Source organism: Pinus tabuliformis, chromosome Q (genome assembly GCF_031772625.1).
Source record: "Pinus tabuliformis cultivar Carrire ecotype Pingquan chromosome Q, CPIR1, whole genome shotgun sequence".
Classification (NCBI taxonomy): Eukaryota; Viridiplantae; Streptophyta; class Pinopsida; order Pinales; family Pinaceae; genus Pinus; species Pinus tabuliformis.
Window position 1 is genome coordinate 1,274,990,474 of NC_142296.1, and position 19,673 is coordinate 1,275,010,146.

General features: G+C 37.4%; 1 protein-coding gene across 1 annotated transcript; it reads right to left on the minus strand.

The window, feature by feature from the left end:
• Positions 1 to 7,542: 7,542 nt before the first annotated feature.
• On the minus strand, positions 7,543 to 10,639 carry LOC149224499 (uncharacterized). Its single transcript, XM_089388195.1, has one exon. It carries the CDS (start codon positions 10,294 to 10,296, stop codon positions 7,543 to 7,545), a length of 2,754 nt encoding a protein of 917 aa, XP_089244321.1. The 5' UTR covers positions 10,297 to 10,639.
• Between the last annotated feature and the right edge of the window lie 9,034 nt (positions 10,640 to 19,673).

A 19,673-nucleotide genomic window follows, 5' to 3' on the forward strand; every position in this document is an offset into this window, starting at 1 on the left:
CTGCAGGAGAAGAAGTTGGTCCCAGATATGGAGTTCAAAAGAGAGTCGTTCGTACGGGTCTTAATCCGTTCCATAACTGGTAATAAAAAAATAAAATTAAGAATATAAATGGAAATGCATTGTGGTTGAGGGCATCTTTATCTTAAGTTGATAAGAATATTATTCACTACCTTTTTATTCCAATTCTCATCAACTAAAATACTTGAATGTTTGCATAGAACCCAGGTTTGTACTAGTGGCATTTTGTAAGTCTCACAAATTGTTGTCAAAACTTCTCATCTACAAAAGCGAGTTGGTACCAATAACCAATTTGTGATTAGGATGATCCATAGCTCTTGGGAATTTAAATTCACAATATGGAAATGTGCTGAGAACTTTGAAAGTAACTTAAGTGATAAATTGGTTGGTAATAACACTCTTCTACGTCCACCCCCTGATGGTTGAATATATTATCATTCAAGGACGATCGCCTCACACACGAGATGAACTGTGACGTGAAATCAGTGAGAAATATTATGAATATCATGCCCAAGATATTTGGAAATGCCATTTTTTTTTATTTGCGTCGGTTTACAGGGTCTACAACTCCTGAAATTGATCTGAAGGATTGATTGTTCGATGCTCGTCTCCTTTACTCACCGATGATATCATATATATAGATATAAGGAGAGAGGTGTGGTTGTCAATTCAAAATGAAGCACACTTCTTCGGTTTAAATAGGGTTTCTAAAGTAAATATCATTGCACATTTGTTTTTGTTACATCGCGCTACATTGTAATTTTGGCTAGCGTGGGTTGGTTTTGTCTTAGCAAGGATACCTACACTAAGATTGTGGATTGGTTGGATGTAGATTAAAAGAGTAAATTTAATAGGCATAAATTTATTTTTCCTTTAGTTAAATACAACTTATTCAACTTTTTCTTTGAATTTTTTTTTTACTGTAAGACAAGATCGATTTAAAACAAAATTAATTTCATGCATCGTAGTGACCAATTCCACAACCACAATATGAGATCGAGTATCCAGCTCGAAAATTGGTACAATAAGGCTTCCCTGAACATTATGAAACTGTGCACCAAAAACTCGCTTGTGTTGTAAAGTTTAACGTAAGGACTCCCCTCTAGCATGCCTCTTAGGAAAACCCTACCAGGAAGCCCTAGAAAAGCTCCTAGAGAATCTTCTATGTAAAACATATAACCCATCGATACTTGCTGATAGCCAATGACACTCGAACTCCGCTCATCCAATATGTGGGGTTTCTCTCAAGTTGTGAGAATAAATCTGTTAGCGTGCCTGACTGGATACCAAACTTGTACCAGAACATTCTCATGATGAAATTGTTTCAACTATAAGAGTGCTTGCAGAAAACGATACCCAAGCAGTGTTGGCCTGGATACTAGGGAATCATTACAAGCTTCTTCTCTAGAATTTAAATGGATATGTGTTTTATGCTTATAATTTTTCATCTCCTTTTGCTAAACATATTGAATATGGTAATTTCGAAATTGTAATTACTTCAGTATGTGGAGTTGACTAAAATTAGAGAGTCAGTTAAGTGAATGTTGAGTCAAGTTGAGTGATTGAGTGTGTGCATGTCAAAATATTTTAGGCAAAAGGTTAAAAACGCTTCACCAGGTTCCTTGTAAGAATCATATTTTGTGTGATCAATAGAAAAACTGCAGTTTTTATATGTGTGAATTCATGTTTTGTCTCTTCCACCTTTCCAAATTGATATCAGAGCAAAATTAAGCCAAAATTTTCAAACCCTGCATATTGGAAAGATGCCGCCTCAGTCTGCGGAGAAAATTACGTGTTTATTATCTGTAGGAGGAAATGTAAGCAGCCACAGCTGCTGTCAACCACCATCATAAGTGTGATAGAGGTGAAAGCCGCTAGGGACCTCTGCCACCATCGTGAATCATGTCGTCATCGAAGTCGACAAATGGCGGTCTACAAGTCGATTTCTAAGATCAAGTGAGGGTCGAAGCGTAACTAAATAGGCCACCGAAGAAGGTTTGAAAATTCAAAGCATACATAAATTATTATTTTTAAAAAGTCAAAAGGTTTTTAAAGTGCCTCCACATAGTGTGTTTGGAAAGTTAAAAGGTTTGAAAAGGTAAATTTTAAAGGAAAGATTTATAAAAGGTATTTTATCTTAAAAGTTTGAAACAATATTCGAAGGTTTTGGAATTAGAGTTTAAAAAGAAGGCTTGTGTAATTTTTTTAACGCGTAGTCTAATCAGGCGAAGGAGTTGCTTGAAAAGTTATAGAAATTCTGGATATATTTAGAGGAAATCCGGGAAGGATTTTTATAAATCCAATTTATAATTGTTAAACTTCAAAATTTTAAGTGTTCTAGATGTTTTAGATGGTGTTGAATCCATTTCCACCATCAAAAACATGATTCAAACACTATCTCTGCAAGACTTTTTGAAAAAAAAATTGCCCGGATTCCAACCACCTCTGTCGTCCGGGCAATTCCACCACCTCACGACTCCATTTTTAAAACACTTCCACAATTATTTGAAGAAAAGGTTTGTATTTGAGGTTGAAAGTTATTAAAAAATCAATATTAAAAGATTAAAAGGTTCGCGCAGATATTTTATTCCAAAGGGTTGTTTTTTTTTTTTGTAAAATTTTGAGATTTTTTGGGAATATTTTAAAGTAATTTTTATTGAAAAAGACTTTAGAGTTTTGTAAAGGTTATCTATCTATAAAATTATTTGGATTTTTGTCAAACATGACAGTGTTTTGGGTGAAGATTGTGCCTTACAAGGGTGCATATTGAAAATCATATTTTTTTCAGGGGTGATATGTAAAACAGCGTAATGCAATCAGAAAAGTAGCTATAAGAAAAGGAATGACAGCATTCATGGGTTGTAAAGCATAACTGAAGCATATTAAGAAAAGAAATCGAAAAGAAGAGGCAAAGATCATTGCCATGGTTAGAGAGGTTCAGGCCATAGCCGATGAACTGAGAAGTCTAGCAAAAGACAAAGAAGATATCGAGGGTGATTGGTGTAGCTTTGATTTGCTACCACCTCTTATGTTTACAGATGAATATTTTGATCATTGGATTATCAAGATAACTTTTTTCGAGCTAGAGAGTTAATTGAGTATGAATCTAATAACCCATATGATGAAGTATGTGATGTTTGAGCATTGAATTTTATAGAAAAAGCATTGGATGAGAAGTGTTTGTGCAGGGTAGCAAAATCTACAACTTCCAAGAAAGCATGGAAATTCCTGGACGCAGATTTTGGTGCAAGGGGGAATGACATGCAACATCAGGTTATGTCACAAGCAAAGAAGTTAGTCGTAGATCTGAGAGTAGATGAACAAGACTCTGAGAGGAAAACAAAGCTTGGATAATCCCACTCAAAAGTGGATGATGGTTGTCAAAACCATAAAATTGAAACCCATTATGCAAGCATGCATATGGATAAAGAACATGCAACAAAGATTTCACATAGAGAAGCAGGAGCCTCTACGTGTGAAACGGAGCAAGAGAAAATAAATGCTCAAGGACTCCATTGTAATGTGGATGATACAAATGATGGTGAATCCCACTGTGACAAAACACATGTGCATGATGACTGCAAAGTAATATGTGAATTGGTGAATCCAGCTGTAGTTGATGGATTTGATGAAGTTGAAATTGTCAATAAAATTGACAATGAGCACATGCATGCTTAGATATCCCACCATAGTGTGGATGAACATTATGTTGATGTGATGTGTGGTTTCTTTTTTGAAACAGAGATTGATTATGGCAATATGGTAAGCGCAATGTTTTATTAAACATTGAAGGTTGAAGCTTTCATTGTAGCAACAAGATATGAAGCAATTGGAACTGCTCATGAAGCAGTATGTCATCTAGCAACAGTTGATGATCAAGAATAGGGTAAAGTGATTGAAGAGTTTTTACGAGAATATCCACTAACAGCGTAACAGTGGAAGACAACGTCCATGCAGTTGAAAAGAAGGCAGATGTAGAGAAGGAAGCTCTCGCTGAAGAGAATAATATTAAATATTTTTTTAACATTGTTTTTTAATATGCAGGTGTTTAGAATAGAATGGGAAAAGAAGTTGAAAGCAAGGTTGTTAATAAGTTTGATGCAGATTTGAAGCTCATTGAAGAATGGATTCAGAAACCAATAGAACAATTGAAGTGAGTCTTAAAGCAGCAGTTGGAATAAAATAATTGAATAAAATGGTGAGTATTGATCTTGAGTGTGTAGACTACCAAAAAAAAAAAAATAGTACCGATGATGAAAGTGAATAGAGTAATATGGATGTTTCTGAAGACAAATATGAATACATTGAAACCATTTTTCAACAATGGAGTCAAGAAGAGATAAGATTCTGCTATCAAGAAAAATGGCAAAAAGAAAGTCAGGAATATGAAGCACAAGAAGAAAAGCAAATAAGATAGTTTGAAGATGCAATGTTATGGCAGCAGTCCATAGTTGAACGAATATTTGAAGAGGAAGTTGTAGAAAACATGATCCAATTGTTTTTCAGAACAAGTTCAAGACAAGTGAAATAAAAATTGCAGCAACAACAAGTGAATAAAGCCTACAACAAGAAAGTTCAATAGAGAATGAAGCAATTTCGAGGATATAGAATCTGGAAGCAAAGAAAAAGAAAATGCAAAATTGTAAAATTCTTGAGTCATTGTAAGCCTAGCTGAGACATAGACCAGCATGCATGTTTGTGTGATAGTTAAGTCATGTTGAGTCATACAGTCGTAATTAAGGGGGAGTGTTAGAAATTGTAATTACTCCCGCATGTGGAGTTGACTAAAATTAGAGAGTCAATTAACTGAGTGTTGAGTGTTGAGCATTGAGTCAAGTTGAGTGATGGATAAAGAGTTAAGTGCAATCCATATTTAGAGTGTGAGTTAACTGATTTAAGTGTGTGTGCATGTCAAGATATTTTAGGCGAGTAGCTAGTCGAAAAGGTTAAATACCCTTCACCAGATTCATTGTAAGAATCATGTTTTGTGTGATCTATAGAAGAGCTACAGCGCATGTTTTATGTGTGAATTCATGCTTTGTCTCCTCCACCTTTCCAGCATCCAAAAAACCTTTAATAAAATAACCATTTTCAGCAGTTTTTTCAGTGCCAAAAGATGAACTTTTCGTTGTGGCTTCCTTCGCTTTTTTTTCCACTAAGACCAGGTGAAGAACAGACAGTATCCATTATAGGCGTCGATAATGACTCACTAGGGAAAATAAATTGTGAATTTGACATCAAATATTCACTGGAAATATTCGTTGGATAAACATGAGCCATGAGGTGATGCAGAAATATATGACCGATCCTAAGCAGCGAAAATTTCAACGACTAGATCTAATGGAGAAGTTCATGAGCATGCACTGGAAATTATAGATGACCAGAAAGCATTGTCATACCAAGAATTTCCAAAATTAATCAACTCCAACATCCAAGGATCTATTTATTTCTTAGGATTTCCCTTGGTTCAACGTCGAGTCCCAAGATTTTTCTCCTTAGGAAAAAGTAAACTTGATTGTTACACTGAATTTCATCGCCAGCTAAAGTAGCTCCATTTACCATATCTCAACATATCTGCGATTCAGAGCTCTCAATTCATGAATAAAAGGTTGTCGTTGTGCTCGCTCGTGAGTTTCAAACCCTGGACCTCCACTCTAGCCTCTAAAGCATCTGAACACCAAATCCCAAAATATGATTAATCTTCACATGTGGTACTGTCCAGTTATTTCGATTGTTGTGGGAAGATTAGGAAATAGATGATGTCGTCCAGTTTGCCAAATATCATAATATCCCTCCGGTTTTGAATATGATTTTCCTTTATAGCGCTTAGGGTATGAATATATACCAAAGCACCGATGTGGAAATAGGAAGGAGAATTGAGGATCAAATGAAAAATACCCAAAAATATTGGATATGAAGGTGAATTTGTTGTCATTAAAACGTCAAATGTAAAAATAGATTCTCACATATGGTTTCTACCAACAAACGTACTGTTAGTGTACTGTTAGTGGAAAGTCCTCTTGAATTCGAAATTCATTTGGAAGCATCATTTCGTAAATTCACGAGTGGGATTTATAACGGTACTCAAAACATCAAATAAATGCAAGAGATTTCTCCTTGAAAATGGTCACATTTCCGCTATAATTATTTTGTTCCTTGTGAAATGTCCCCATTGTTGCACATTGATTTCCTGCAGCTTTACTGAAGCGTAATGTGAGAAAGTCAAAATTGCTTCTCTAGAGGAACATTCTAGCCTCTGGAATGAGGTATCGCTGGAAACTTCAATCCTTTGTTCTAAACCCTACAAACCCTAAACCTTTTAAATACCTGTTATACAATCAATTTTAAGTCATGTTAGGGCTATGGATAAACAGATACAAATCCTCTATCATTTGAATTTGGATATTTATATACATTTTTTCTTAAAGTTGCTTTGCAAAACATGACATGAGGTCAGGGGATCTGTTGCACAACACAAATTCTCCTTGCCTTAATATACGATTTGAAGATTCATACCTGCACCCACAAACCGTGGGCCACTCAATCTTACATATATCAAAACAGGAAAACTTGTACGAACACCCACATATGGACACCCTGGAGATGCAGATACTTAATGTAATTATGTGTTATCATATACTCACATGAAATCATATTTACGCCGTAAGGCGTTCCCTCTGAGAAAGACATCCCTAAAATGTGACGTGTGCGATCCTGAGCCATTGATTATGTGTGTTAGATGATTGGAGTGTTTTCTGCCGTTCGTTTAATCTGTTTTTTTCATAGAAAAATAGTTTTTTTCCATGGTAATGGGCCATGAAAGGCCAGGACTGGCCTGCTGGCGATGAGACTCTTCTGCTGGCGATGAGACTCTTCGCAGAGACTGCCTGCTGGCGATGAGACTCTTCATGTCTTTCTTCCCTGCATACGTAGCAGCCTTGTGCTGTTACATCAATAGCAACCCTGGCCCGCCGTTTTCCAGGCTCGTCCAGATCATCCACGGTATCACGGTATCACGCACTGCAACGTTCGATTATCATTCGGAGCCTCTCTCTGCCCCAAAAGAAACTCCGAGATGGCGTCCCTTTCTTCCCAATCGAATGCCACCGTTTGCCCCCCAGTTACAGTAAAGCATACGAAGCTCTTCATCAATGGAGAGTTTGTAGATTCAGTTTCAGGTATTTAATTTCTTGATCCATTGCACAGTATTTTAAAGTCAAATCAAGATTTGTGTTTAGATCTTTAGGGCTGATTTATTTGTATCGTTGCAGGGAAAAAGTTCGAGACTTTGGATCCTCGAACAGGGAAAGTGATAGCGAGCGTATCAGAGGCCAGGCAAGAAGATGTGGATTTGGCTGTAAAAGCCGCTCGCGCAGCATTTGATCACGGGCCATGGCCTCGCATGTCTGGCTATGTAATAATTGTTATTAAGACTCTTCATCTTTTGCTGCATTATGTTGTTTTCTTGTTTTTTTCTCTTTTCCCTTTCTTTATCAATATTGTTCATCTTCTGCTATATTTATATTATGTTGTTTTCTGGTTTCTTTTCTGAGTTTTTTCTCTTTCTTCTTTTAACGGATTAGCTTGCTGCCGGTTCAGGAAAGAGGGTGCATTCTTCACAAGTTCGCGGATCCACTCTATGGCCTCATCCACTCTACCGGCCATCACAAGACCTGATATGAGGGTGTTGTAGTTTACTGTATTCATCTTGCATCCTCTAGCACGCATCTCATCAAGAAGCTTGAAAGCATCATCCATCCTTCCAGCCTTTCCAAGAGCATCAAAGAAGGCGTTGTAAGTGTAAACATTTGGATTACAACCTGACTTCTTCATCTGTTTGAAAAGATCCCAGGCAATATGCATATGGTCAGCTTTACATAACCAATCAATAAGAGTATTGTAAGCAATAGTGTCAAGAGCAACGCCTCGATCTTTTGATTCTTCAAATACTCTGTGAGCGTCAAACACTCTTCCTGCTTTGCATAGGGATTTGATGAGAGAGCGTACCACATATATGTATTGACTACCACCCTTAGCCAACATTTCTTCATAGGTCAAGATTGCCTCATCCAACCTACCCACTCTGCCCAGGCCATCAATTAGGGCTGCACAAGCAACATCATCGGGAAGCAGTCCCATCACATCATAGAACTCCTTGAACACTCTCAAAGCATAATCCATTTGCCCAGCTTTTGCAAGCCCTGGCAAAACAATACCCATAGTTACAAGGTTTGGAGAAAATTTGTTTTTCATATCTTCAAAGAGATGGCAAGCTTCATCAATTCTATTTGTTTTTATGAAACCATCAATTAGTATGTTGTAAGTTATCTCATCAGGGTAACACCCATTTTCTGTCATATCTTGCATTATCTTGAAAGCTATATCTACCTCTTTATTCTTACAGAGACCATTCAACATTGAATTGTGTGTAATAACATTTGGTGGGCATCCCTTTTCCCTCATTCGTTGAAATAACTCTATTGCTTCCTTAACCTTGCCATCTTTGCCAAGCCCATCTACCAAAATATTATATGTTATAACAGTGGGGGGAAGGTTCATCTGCTGCATTTTGTGAAACATCTCCCATGCCTCGTCTGTTCTGTCTTCCTTGTAAAGAATATCAATCAAAGTATTGTTAGTGACAATGTCTGGTTCACACCCACTTTCTATCATCTTCAAGGTCATCCCAATAGCTTCATCCACTTTTCCTGCCTTGGCATAGCAGCATATCATGATATTATACATGATTACATCAGGGGACAGACCTGTCCGTTTCATTTCTTCAAAAAGTTCATTCACTTCTTTAATCCTTCCTACCCTCCCGAGGCTATCTATACAAACATTGAAGGAAACAACATTTGGAGAAATTCCTTTTTTCTTCATCTGCAGAAACACGTCATATGCTTCATCAGCCTCACCATTCTTTCCATGATAATCGATGAATAAGCTGTAGGTTAAAGATGTTGGATCACACCCTCTATTGTGCATAACCTGAAAAAACTTTTGTGCATCCTCCAACCTGTTATTCTTAAGAAGACCTCCAATCAACGAATTGTAAGTATACAGATTGGGAGAACTCCCTCTCTCCACCATTTCATCCAACACTGCAAGTGCCTCATCAATTTTTCCACCTGTGCATAGGGCGTTGATAATAGTAGTAAAGGTAACTACAGTTGGAGCACATCCATCAGCTATCATCTCCTTCCAAAGCTCCCATGCAGCATCGACAAGGCCACAATCCCCATATTTATCTATCAAAGTATTGTATGTGATAGAATCAGGATTACATTTGTTGCTTCTCATCTCTTTCAGTAATGTTGTCGCCTCATCCAATCTACCTGCATTACAGAGAGCATCCATTAATGTGGTGAACAACACAACATCCGGTTTGCAGCCCTCCTCCTTCATTTGTCTCCACAGGCCCCATGCTTCATCGACCTTGCCAGCTCTCCCGTGTATCTTTATGCAGAGTGTGAAGGTGTACACATTGGGTCTCAAGCCAAATTTTCGCATTTCAGCCAGAAGTCCCATCACCTGTCCTGTATCTCCCATTTCTCCACAGGCACCCATTAGTACAGAATAACATTTTAGGCTTGGCAACAATCCTTCCGAAATCATCTTCCTGTACACCACCACGGCTTCTTTCTGAAACCCTGATTTGATTAGTAATCCTATAAGACCATTGTAAGCAAAGTCACTAAGCATAAGCCCAGATTTCTTCATCTTTTCCAGGGCTGAAGGAATTTGCTCCAAACCACCTGCTATTCCGAGGTTGCGGAGAATTATTAAATAGGTCTGGGAATTAAGCCTACAGCGTTGCTTTTGCATCAAATCTAAAACGCGTGCCATCTCCTTCACCATGCGGGCTCTTCCGAGGATTTCTAGCATGGTATTGTAGGAATATGTGGTGTGCATAAATTGTTCTTGTCTGGCAGCCGAGAAGAAAAAACCCAATGCCTGCTTTGGATCAGAATATGATTTAAGGACTTGTATTACATGGTCGGAAGTTAACCCACTGGCAGTACCTGCCTGATGTATTGGCGGGCAAGTCGTGTTAATTTTGGGATTTGGATGCGCGTTAATTGCCAGTACAGTTTGTACGCAAGAGACCTTCATTGAACACAAATTGAAAGATAATGCCCCACTTGTTTTTCTTCCTCTTTTGGACCGAAAGTGCCCCACTGTAGCAGACCCTTCTCCTACTCCTGCTCTGTATGTACAACTACAGACTAATTCCACTTCTCTTCCATTGGAAATTCCTATTAAACATGTCTCCATTACTCCTACCACGGATAACTAAATTACAGCAATTCAAAGGGGCCCAAGGGTTTACTGTCTGAAATGCAAATAGATTTTCACAGAATGATAAAAACATCAGACACAATCAGACTAACCCGTTAAAAGTATGCGTACAGGGCATGAAATTCAGAGGCAGAGGAGATTGAATTCAACACACTAACACTTTACAACAATGAACTAACAATATTCATGATGAAAATAGCAATATGGAAGATTCATCTGCATAATGAAGGCGGCAATATGGGAGATTCCAATCACTTTCCAAGGCATTTTTTAAAATGTGGATGTGACAAAAGGTTGTTGTGGAAGGTGTTGTTTGTATATGGGAAATTTCTTGATCATTGTGTATAATCCTAATGTTGATAGATATGTCTACTAAGTGGTTCCAGTTAATGGGGCATTGATTTGAGCGTTCAATATATTCTTATTCTTTATCAAAGTATTCTTTTGTTGTATTTGTGTTCTTCAATTTATGCCTTATGGCGTTTCCTTTGCAACATTTGGTGCAAATGCTAGTTGTAATAAATCTCTCATAGACAAACCAATTTTCCATATCTTTGAATAGATGGCATGCTACGATATGAAATTATCCCTATTCAAAACTTGTTTTGTTCAACGACATTTTTTTACCCAATCTATATAAATATTTTTATGTTTTTGTAAAACTCTTATAGCAACTTAAGTGCTTTCTTTTTTTTATTTAGTCTCTATCAAAATTGTGTCACAAATATTGACCTAAAAGCTTCCCTCAATTTCGTTAGCTTCGATGAGTTAAGAAGTTAGGAAAATTATATGTTAAATATATTTTGAAATTAAGATTTATGTGCTTGATTTAATGCAAGCATATAAATGATATTATAAGAGAAACTTATTTTCATTCTCCACTTTATTAATATCACAAACATGGCATGCTTTCATCCCACATTATTTAGGCTTTATTCAACACCTAGTTTCACTATGAAGCTCGTGAGAATTCACGTTTATTTTAGCAAATTTATTTTCTCTGTTAAGCTAATTATTTCCATAGATCCATCTAAAAAAAAACTTATGAAATGTTTTTATCTCGAAAGATTTGATTACTCTCAGCACTTGGTAGATTTGGAGTTAAGATGTATCTATGATGGATAACCCTACTCCATTTTAATGTGTTATATATTGTTTTATATTATCATCATTTAGGAATGATTGGGATATGAAAGGGTGAATGAGTTATAATAGTGTAAAATTGAAATGGCCACTTGGTGTTGATCTATGATGTCAATAGATGGATAAAAATACAACATGCATTAAAGGGTATTTGCTTAGAAACTTGCTTCAAGGACACTGCCTCTTGAAGAGGGGAGACCAATTGTGTATATGTCCTAGAGGAGGTCCCAAGATTCATAAAATGGACATAAATTATTTTAAAACATGGTATAAAGATTGGGAGGGAACAACTAATGCCCATAGAAAGAAGTGTCGTAGCGGCTGCAACACCCTCCAAAATTTTGGCTCACACTCAAATTTCGGAGCCTTATTTTTTCCTTGATCGTTGCAGACACTTGAGCTCATGCCATGAGCTCCTTCAAAGTCTTTTCACCCCTTTTTCTGGTTTGACCAACTGTCGTCTTTTGGCATGTTGATGGCTTTATCATGCTTGCGGTCCTATTTTGGTGATTTTGAAGGTTTTTCTTTTTGTGTTTGAGTTGTCCTAGATATGTAAGCAATGGTCGCACTCATACACAAAGTTTTAAGCACTGTCACACAAGTGTCATCACAGTCATCTTAAGGTCTATCTTAAGTTTTGCACTTGTCGCTTTTAGTTCTAGGCAATCTCATAGAGAGTGATGCCTTATCTTGTAGCTCTACTGATCTATGTTTTCGTGTCATCAAAGTATGCTAAGTGTGTGATCACAATGTCAAGTTCCTCACAAGTTCACTTGCCTCCCGCACGTAGCCATTTTCCTGAAAATCCTTCTAACCAGACAACTCTCTTTCACTAGACCCCCACTGAGATGCACATTGCACAGTCTCAGCACTCAGTGATGTTGCTCTACTGCCTGGAATTGTGCAGTTGGCTACAGGTACCAAGAAAAGAGTTCATCATTAGGTGAGATCTTATGCATTTGAGTTGAATGATATGTCTACATTAGCACATCTAAATGTCCTTCCTTTGGGGTCATACAATATGATTTTGGCCATGGATTGGTTGTACATTCATAGGCCTAAATTGGATTGTTATGATAAGACTATTGAGTGCATGAATGATGATGGGGAAAGAAGACCCTTGAAGGGAAAAAAGAATCCTACATCAGTGAGAAGGGTTACAACTATGCAGGTAAAACGCATTAGCATAGAAGGGTGTGTATTGTTTGCAGTTCATGTTTCTAGTGACAAAGGGAAGAATGTTGAGAAGGATGAAGTCTTGAAGAGATATCTGGTTTTGTAGCAGTTTCAAGATATATTTCCAGCAGAATCTCAGATTCACCGCCTCACAGGGAAGTGGATTTTTCTATTGTGTTGGTGCCATGAGCAGCACCAACATCAAAGGCACCGTATAGGATGATCACTCTAGAGTTGGCGGAATTGAAGTTGTAGCTTAAGGAAATGCTTGATAAAGGATGGATAAGGCCAAGTGAGTTTCCTTGGGATGCACCAGTATTGTTTTCGAAGAAGAAGGATGGTACTATCAAGTTGTGCATTGATTACAGGAATTTTAACAAGGTGATGATCAAGAATAAGTATCCTTTGTTGTGGCTTGATGATTTGTTTGACCAATTGAAGGGACCAACAATGTTTTTGAAGATTGACTTGAGATATCAGGATACCATCAAGTACACATCAAAGAAGAGGACATCTACAAGATAACATTCCATACCAAGTATGGGCATTATGAGTTTGTAGTGGTTCCTTTTGGTCTTACTACTGATCCAACTACTTTCATGTGTTTGATGAATAGTGTGTTGTGTCCTTATCTAGACAAGTTTGTGATAGTGTTCATTGATTATATATTAATATATTCTAAGAATGAGGAAGAGCATGAAAAGCACCTAGAAGCAATATTAAAATTGTTGAGAAAGCACCAGTTGTATGCCTAATTTATCAAGTTTAGTTTCTTTGAGACTGAAGTTCATTACTTGGGACATGTTTCCAAGGAAGTTATAGCACTAGACCTAGAAAATATCAGAGTTATCATGGAGTGGGAAGCTCCTAGTAATGTGGATGACGTCAAATAATTCTTGAGATTAACATGTTATTACAGGAGGTTCATTAGGAACTTCTCATGGATTTCCTATCTTATTACATTTTTTCAGTGAAAAAGAAATAATTTTGAATGGACTGAGGAGTGTGCAACTAGTTTTGAGCAGTTGAATCATTTCCTTACAAATGCTATAGACTTGAAGATTACATATCCAAATAAAGAGTTTATGGTTTGTACATATGCTTGCAAGAGAGGACTTGGTAGAGTCTTGAAGATTGCAGATCCAGATAAAGAGTTTCTGGTTTAAACATATGCTTGCAAGAGAGGACTTGGTAAAGTCTTGATGTTGGAAGGACAGATGGTATGCTATGAGTCAAGGAAGTTGAATGAGCACGAGCAGAACTATGTGACTCATGATTTTGAGTTGGAAGCTATCATTCATGCCTTGAAGATGTGGATACATTACCTTCTTGGTATGAGATTTATTCTGATGAGTGATCATAGTGGAATGAGTTACTTGTTTAACCAGCCTAATCTGAATGTCAAGCAAGCTAGATGGCTGGCTACCCTCAGTGAGTTTGACTTCTAAATCAGGTACATTAAGGGAAAAAATAATAGGGTTGCAGATGCTCTTAGAAAAAGAGTGCAGGTGAATCACATTGTAGCAGTGAGTTTTTATGGGATAGATTTGCAGGAGTAGATCTTGCAGGTAGGACAACATGATGACAGGTATCAGCAGTTGAGGCACGGGTTACAATAGCAAGGTGAAGGTAATAGGGATGAGCAGTATCATCTCACAGCAAATGACTTGGTTAGGTTCAGGAACAGGATTTATGTACCAAATGACAGTTAGGTCAAGAAGCTTATCTTAAGGAAGTTTCATGTCAAGCCATATTTAGGTCACCAGGGATATCAGAAGACAATGACAGCAGTTAAGAAATTATATCATTGGTCGAACTTGAAGAAAGAGGTGGCATAGTTTGTTGCGAAGTGCTTGGATTTTTAGCAAGTAAAAGAATATGTGAGCATCAAGGTGGATTGTTGCAGTTGATTCCAATTCCAGAATGGAAATGGGAGGTCATTTCCATGGATTTTATTACAGTTTTTCCGAGGACATTGAGACAACATGATTCCATCATGGTTGTGGTTGACAAGTTAAGTAAGGTAGTGCACTTCATTGTAGTTAAGTCTACAAATTCAACTAGCAAGGTAGCTCATGTTTTCATCAAGGAGATAGTGAGGTTGCATGGTGTTCCTAAGAATATCATATCAGACAGAGATGCCAAGTTCACTTCCAAGTTTCGAAAGGAGTTGTTTGCAGGCTTGGGGACAAAATTGGTTTTAGTACAGCTTATCATCTGTAGGTAGATGGACAGATAGAGAGGGTTACCATGATCCTCGAGGATATGTTGAGGATGTGTTGATGATGTATATCATGCATCAACAGTGGAAGTGGGAGGAGTATCTTTCACTGGTTGAGTTTGCATATAATAATGGGTATCAGGAGTCCTTAAAGATGAGTCTGTTGAAGGTTCTTTATGAGCCGAATTATAATACTCTTATTAGCTAGAGTGATCTAGTGTACATGGTGTTGATTGGACTAGACATGTTGGCAGAGATGGAACAAGAAATGTAGGTTATCAAGAGGAATTTGAAGGTAGCATAGGGTAGGCAGAAGAGTTATGCAGGACATGTATTCCAATCTGAATGTTGGGAAAAGCATAGTGATGGGTATCACTTGTGATTAATTAATGGCTATGGAAATTGGAAAAGGCATTGCCAAAGGCAAAGAGGAAATAATTAGTATTTTGTTTATGAAAATAAAGAAAAATAGGAGAAAATGTTGAAAAATGCAACAAGAAATTCTCAAATTTATTTTGCCTTAATTAAATTGAGAAAAATTGAATTTCCACATCAGCAGATAACTTGGATGCAGTTAACTTATGTTACATGGCTTGTGTCACCTATTTTACTCAGAAAATTTGAGTTGGAGGAGTTAAAGTTCAGTTAAGCATTTGTGATTTCTAATATGTAGCAATCAAATTCAATTATCTCAAGTTGTTTTCAATTAAACTAGTTCCGGTTGTTGGAGGAACTAGTGGAAGTTCAGTTGTGATGTGAGACTTCAGTCAAACTTAGTGATCATTTAGTTAACTGGTCAATAAGCCCAAAATAGCTAGTGCATGTAGAGAATTTGAGTTACCCATTTGAGGTGGAGATTCCAAGGCAATGTAACATCAATTGTACACTATTCTGGAGTGTACAAGTGTTGCATGCAACTTGATTATCAACCTGAGGAATTGTGCAATCCATTTTGGATAAATTCGTAATTAATAGGGGATAATTTATTTCCTCGGGAATTGCACAAGCAAATAGGTGCTCAAGCATAGGTTGAAATTGACTAAGTTTGGGTCATAGCTTCTAATTGAGCAGAGAGATAGGTTATTCACTTGCAGAGTGTACTCAGTTGAGAAAAGAAATTGTAATACATCTCTATTCATCAAATTAATTTAAGCATTCATTAGGGTTTTTAGCAGATTACTTTCCCAGGAAAAATAATATTTTCGTGTGTGTGATTTTTTATTGCATGTCTGATATTTTTGTTCTAAATTGTGAATTAATGTCCACAAAGCAATAGAGTAAGTTTGTGTCCTATTATTTTGATTAAAACTTCATAATAATTTGAAAATATACACCATAATATCTACACGGTATCAAAGTTGGATTCATATTAGAGCAAAAATTTCGAATTTATTTCTCAAGAGGTTCAAATTTGGAGTTCAGTGCAGCAGGATCTCTTTAGAATCGAGAATATGGCCTTCAATGGACTAAGACTAGAGTATGCCTTGGAAGGCACCTCTAATTTTGTTGCATGGAAGGATCACATGGATGTGGTATTGTACGACAATGGATTGCTAGAATACATCAAGACAGATGTTGCAAAACCACTAGATTTTGATGCCCAAAACCTTGCTCAGTGGAAAAAAGATGTAGCCAATGTGAGGAGAATAATCTTGGAGGGAATAAGGGATCACATTGTCTCAAATATACATGGAAAATAAACTCCATTCTCAATGTGGAAAGCACTGACAGAATTATTCAAGAACAGTGATGACCATAGGACGCTGGCACTCAAGGATAACCTTTGAAGTATCAAGATGCAGAATAATGACATTATTCTACAGTATCTGAGCAAGTTCACACAATGTCTTGATGAAATTGGCGAGGTCGGTGTTAATCTTCTTGAAGAAAACTTGGTAGGCCTAGCCATTCTGGGCCTTCCCAAGAGTTTCCATGGCTATCAAGATTCACTGAATGGGAGGGAGAAACTATCGAATTGGGAGTGCTTATGGTATGGTTTGGTACATGAGGAAATAAGGTGAAATACGAGAGATCCGACCTCATCCAAAGAAGAGGAAGAGTAATTTTCTCTAGCCATCAAAGGAATGAAGGCCCAGGGAAAGAAGTCCCAAGGTGAGGCTGAATCCAGCCAAGAGGGAAAGAAGAAAGACTTGTCCAAAATTAAATTCTTCAATTTCCATGAATTCAAGCATTATGTTACTAAGTGTTCACACAAAAATTATAGAAAGAAGGAGTTTGCGGTAGTAGTAGCAAGTGAAGCTTTGGCTTCATAGTTTGAGTTAGATGTCACCTTTATCGCATGCATGGACAACACTGTGATGGGTGGTGTGTGGTACTTGGATTCGGGTGCCTCACTCCACATGAATGGGTGTAGAGAGTTTTTTAGTGACCTGGAGGAGAAAGATATCTTGATGAATATTGAGTTTCGACATGACGGAATGTACAACGTGATTAGGATTGGTACAGTCACCTTTCAAGGGGAGTCGGGATCCCCTCTTAGAGTCAAGGATGTCATGTTCATTCCAAACCTAATGAAAAATCTCATCTTTGTTGCAGTTTTGGAAGATCGTGGTTACGATGTGACATTCAGCAAAGGAAAGGCATTCTTGAGACACATAGCCATGGGACAAGTGAAGCAGATCAGGGTTCGAGTCAAGAAACTTTATGCACTTGAGGTAGAATATGCATGCACATCCTTGAGGAGTAAGGCCTATATTAGAGCTATGGTGGTTGAGAGGGAGCAGGATAGACCTCTCACAATGGAGCCTTAGGAAGTTTTGGAGCATCCAAAAATGGAGAGGTAGAGAGGTGGCAGAGTGGAGACATACATTAAAGTGTAGACCTCCAGTAGGGGGAGAGTTTGATCTAAGTGGGAAGAGGGATCACATGCAACTATGCCACGAAGAGTGAGGTGGAGTGATGTAGATCCTTAGTCCAAGAGTTGTAGAAATTTGAGCAAGGTCCATTGAGGCATTCTCCTCATGGATCATTAACTTTCTACAGGGGCCTACAGTATTCAGTAGTAGGAGGATCAATGTCAGTCATATACTAAGGAGTGCAGACAAGTGTTGATGGAAAAGCAGGAGGCTCAGTAGCAGAGTCAACAACAGCACAGTTTTCCTAGTAGACAGTTGCAGACACGGTTGATTTAGTGTTTTTTTATGCTTCTTAATTACAGATGTTGTAGTAGCAATAGCGATAGTGAGATGTGTTGCATGCAGTACATTCCATAAGTTCAGGATAAGAATGGTTGATAATCCCTTTCTTGATGAGAGGGAGTGTTGAAAAATGAGCAAGAAATTCTCAATTTGATTTTTCCTTAATTAAATTGAGAAAAAACAAATTTCCACATCCTCAGACAACTTGGATGCAGTTAACTTGTGTGACATGGCTTTTGTCGCCTAGTTTACTTAGTAAATTTGAGTTAGAGGAGTTAGAGTTTAGTTAAGAATGTGTGATTTCTAATTTGTAGTAATCAAATTCAGTTATGTCAAGCTTTTTTCAGTTAAACTAGTTCCAACTGTTGGAGGAACTAGTGGAAGGTTAGTTGTGCAGTGGGACTTCATTCAAACTTAGTGATCATCCAATTAACTGATCAATCAGCCCAAAATAGCTAGCGAATGTAGAGAATTTGAGTTACTCAATTGAGGTGGAGATTCCAAGGTGGTGTAACATCAGTTGTATACTATTTCGGAGTGCACATGTGTTGCATGCAACCTAATGATCAACCTAAGGAATTACGCAATCCATTTTGGAGAAATTCCTAATTAATAAGGGCATATTTCTTTAGAAATTGCACAAGAAAATAGAGGCTCAAGCAGAGACTAAATTTGACTAAGTATGGGTCAAAGCTTCTCAGTGAGCATAGATACAGTTTACTCACTTGCAGAGTGTGTTCAGTTGAGCAAAGCAATTGTAATACATCTATATTCATCAGATTATTGCAAGAAGGCATTATGGTTTTTAGTAGATTTCTTTCCTCAAGACAAATATTATTTGCATGTTTGTGATTTCTTATTGCATATCTGAGATTTTTGTTCTAAATTGTGAATTAATGTTCGTAGAGCAGTAGAGTAGGTTTGTGTCTTGTGATTTTGATTAAAACTTCATAAGCAATTGCAAATCTTAACCATAATTTCTACTGACAAGGAAGGTGAAGAGACACATATTTGCACGCTACGGAAATTAGAGGAAAAATGAAGGAAAATGAAGAAAATATAGGCCTCGATGATAAAAAGGCTTATAAGGATCAGTTCATAGCTTTTGTTGGTTTAGCTTTTGATCATTTTAGTTTGTTGACAGTTTTGAGTTGAACTCTCATTCATTCTCTCGTTCTCTCATACTCTTGTACACTTAGAGAAATCTTGGAGCATTCTTGGAGAACTTGGGCATTCACTTGGAATGGGCAAAGAAAGAAAATGAAAATATGAAAGAGCGAGGGAACAGTTGGATCAGTAGCTACAGATCCATTGTTTTGCAGGTAATGGGTTGCATTTGTGATTTCCTTGTTGATTTCTAGTATGCATGGTATATGCATGTAATTTTTTGGTTATATGTTGACATTGGCATAGAGATTTACTTGGATTGAGATTTGGTTTTAGTATTTCTGTGTCATTTCCTGGATAGCTATGGTTTTTTGAGTTTTCCCACTTGTTTTTTTTATCGTTGCTCAAGTTCCTTATGGATGTGGGTTAAAACATACATTCTAGAAGCCCTAGACTGGCTTGGGTTGTGTTACTAGTCCTGGAGCCTAGGTTGGGACAAATGCTCTAAATCCCTTGGTGGTTTAAGTCACTAGTCCCTGGATCCAAGT

Coding starts and splice junctions, on each gene's coding strand:
- LOC149224499 (XM_089388195.1), bottom strand. CDS start 10,296: ATGGAGACATGTTTAATAGGAATTTCCAATGGAAGAGAAGTGGAATTA.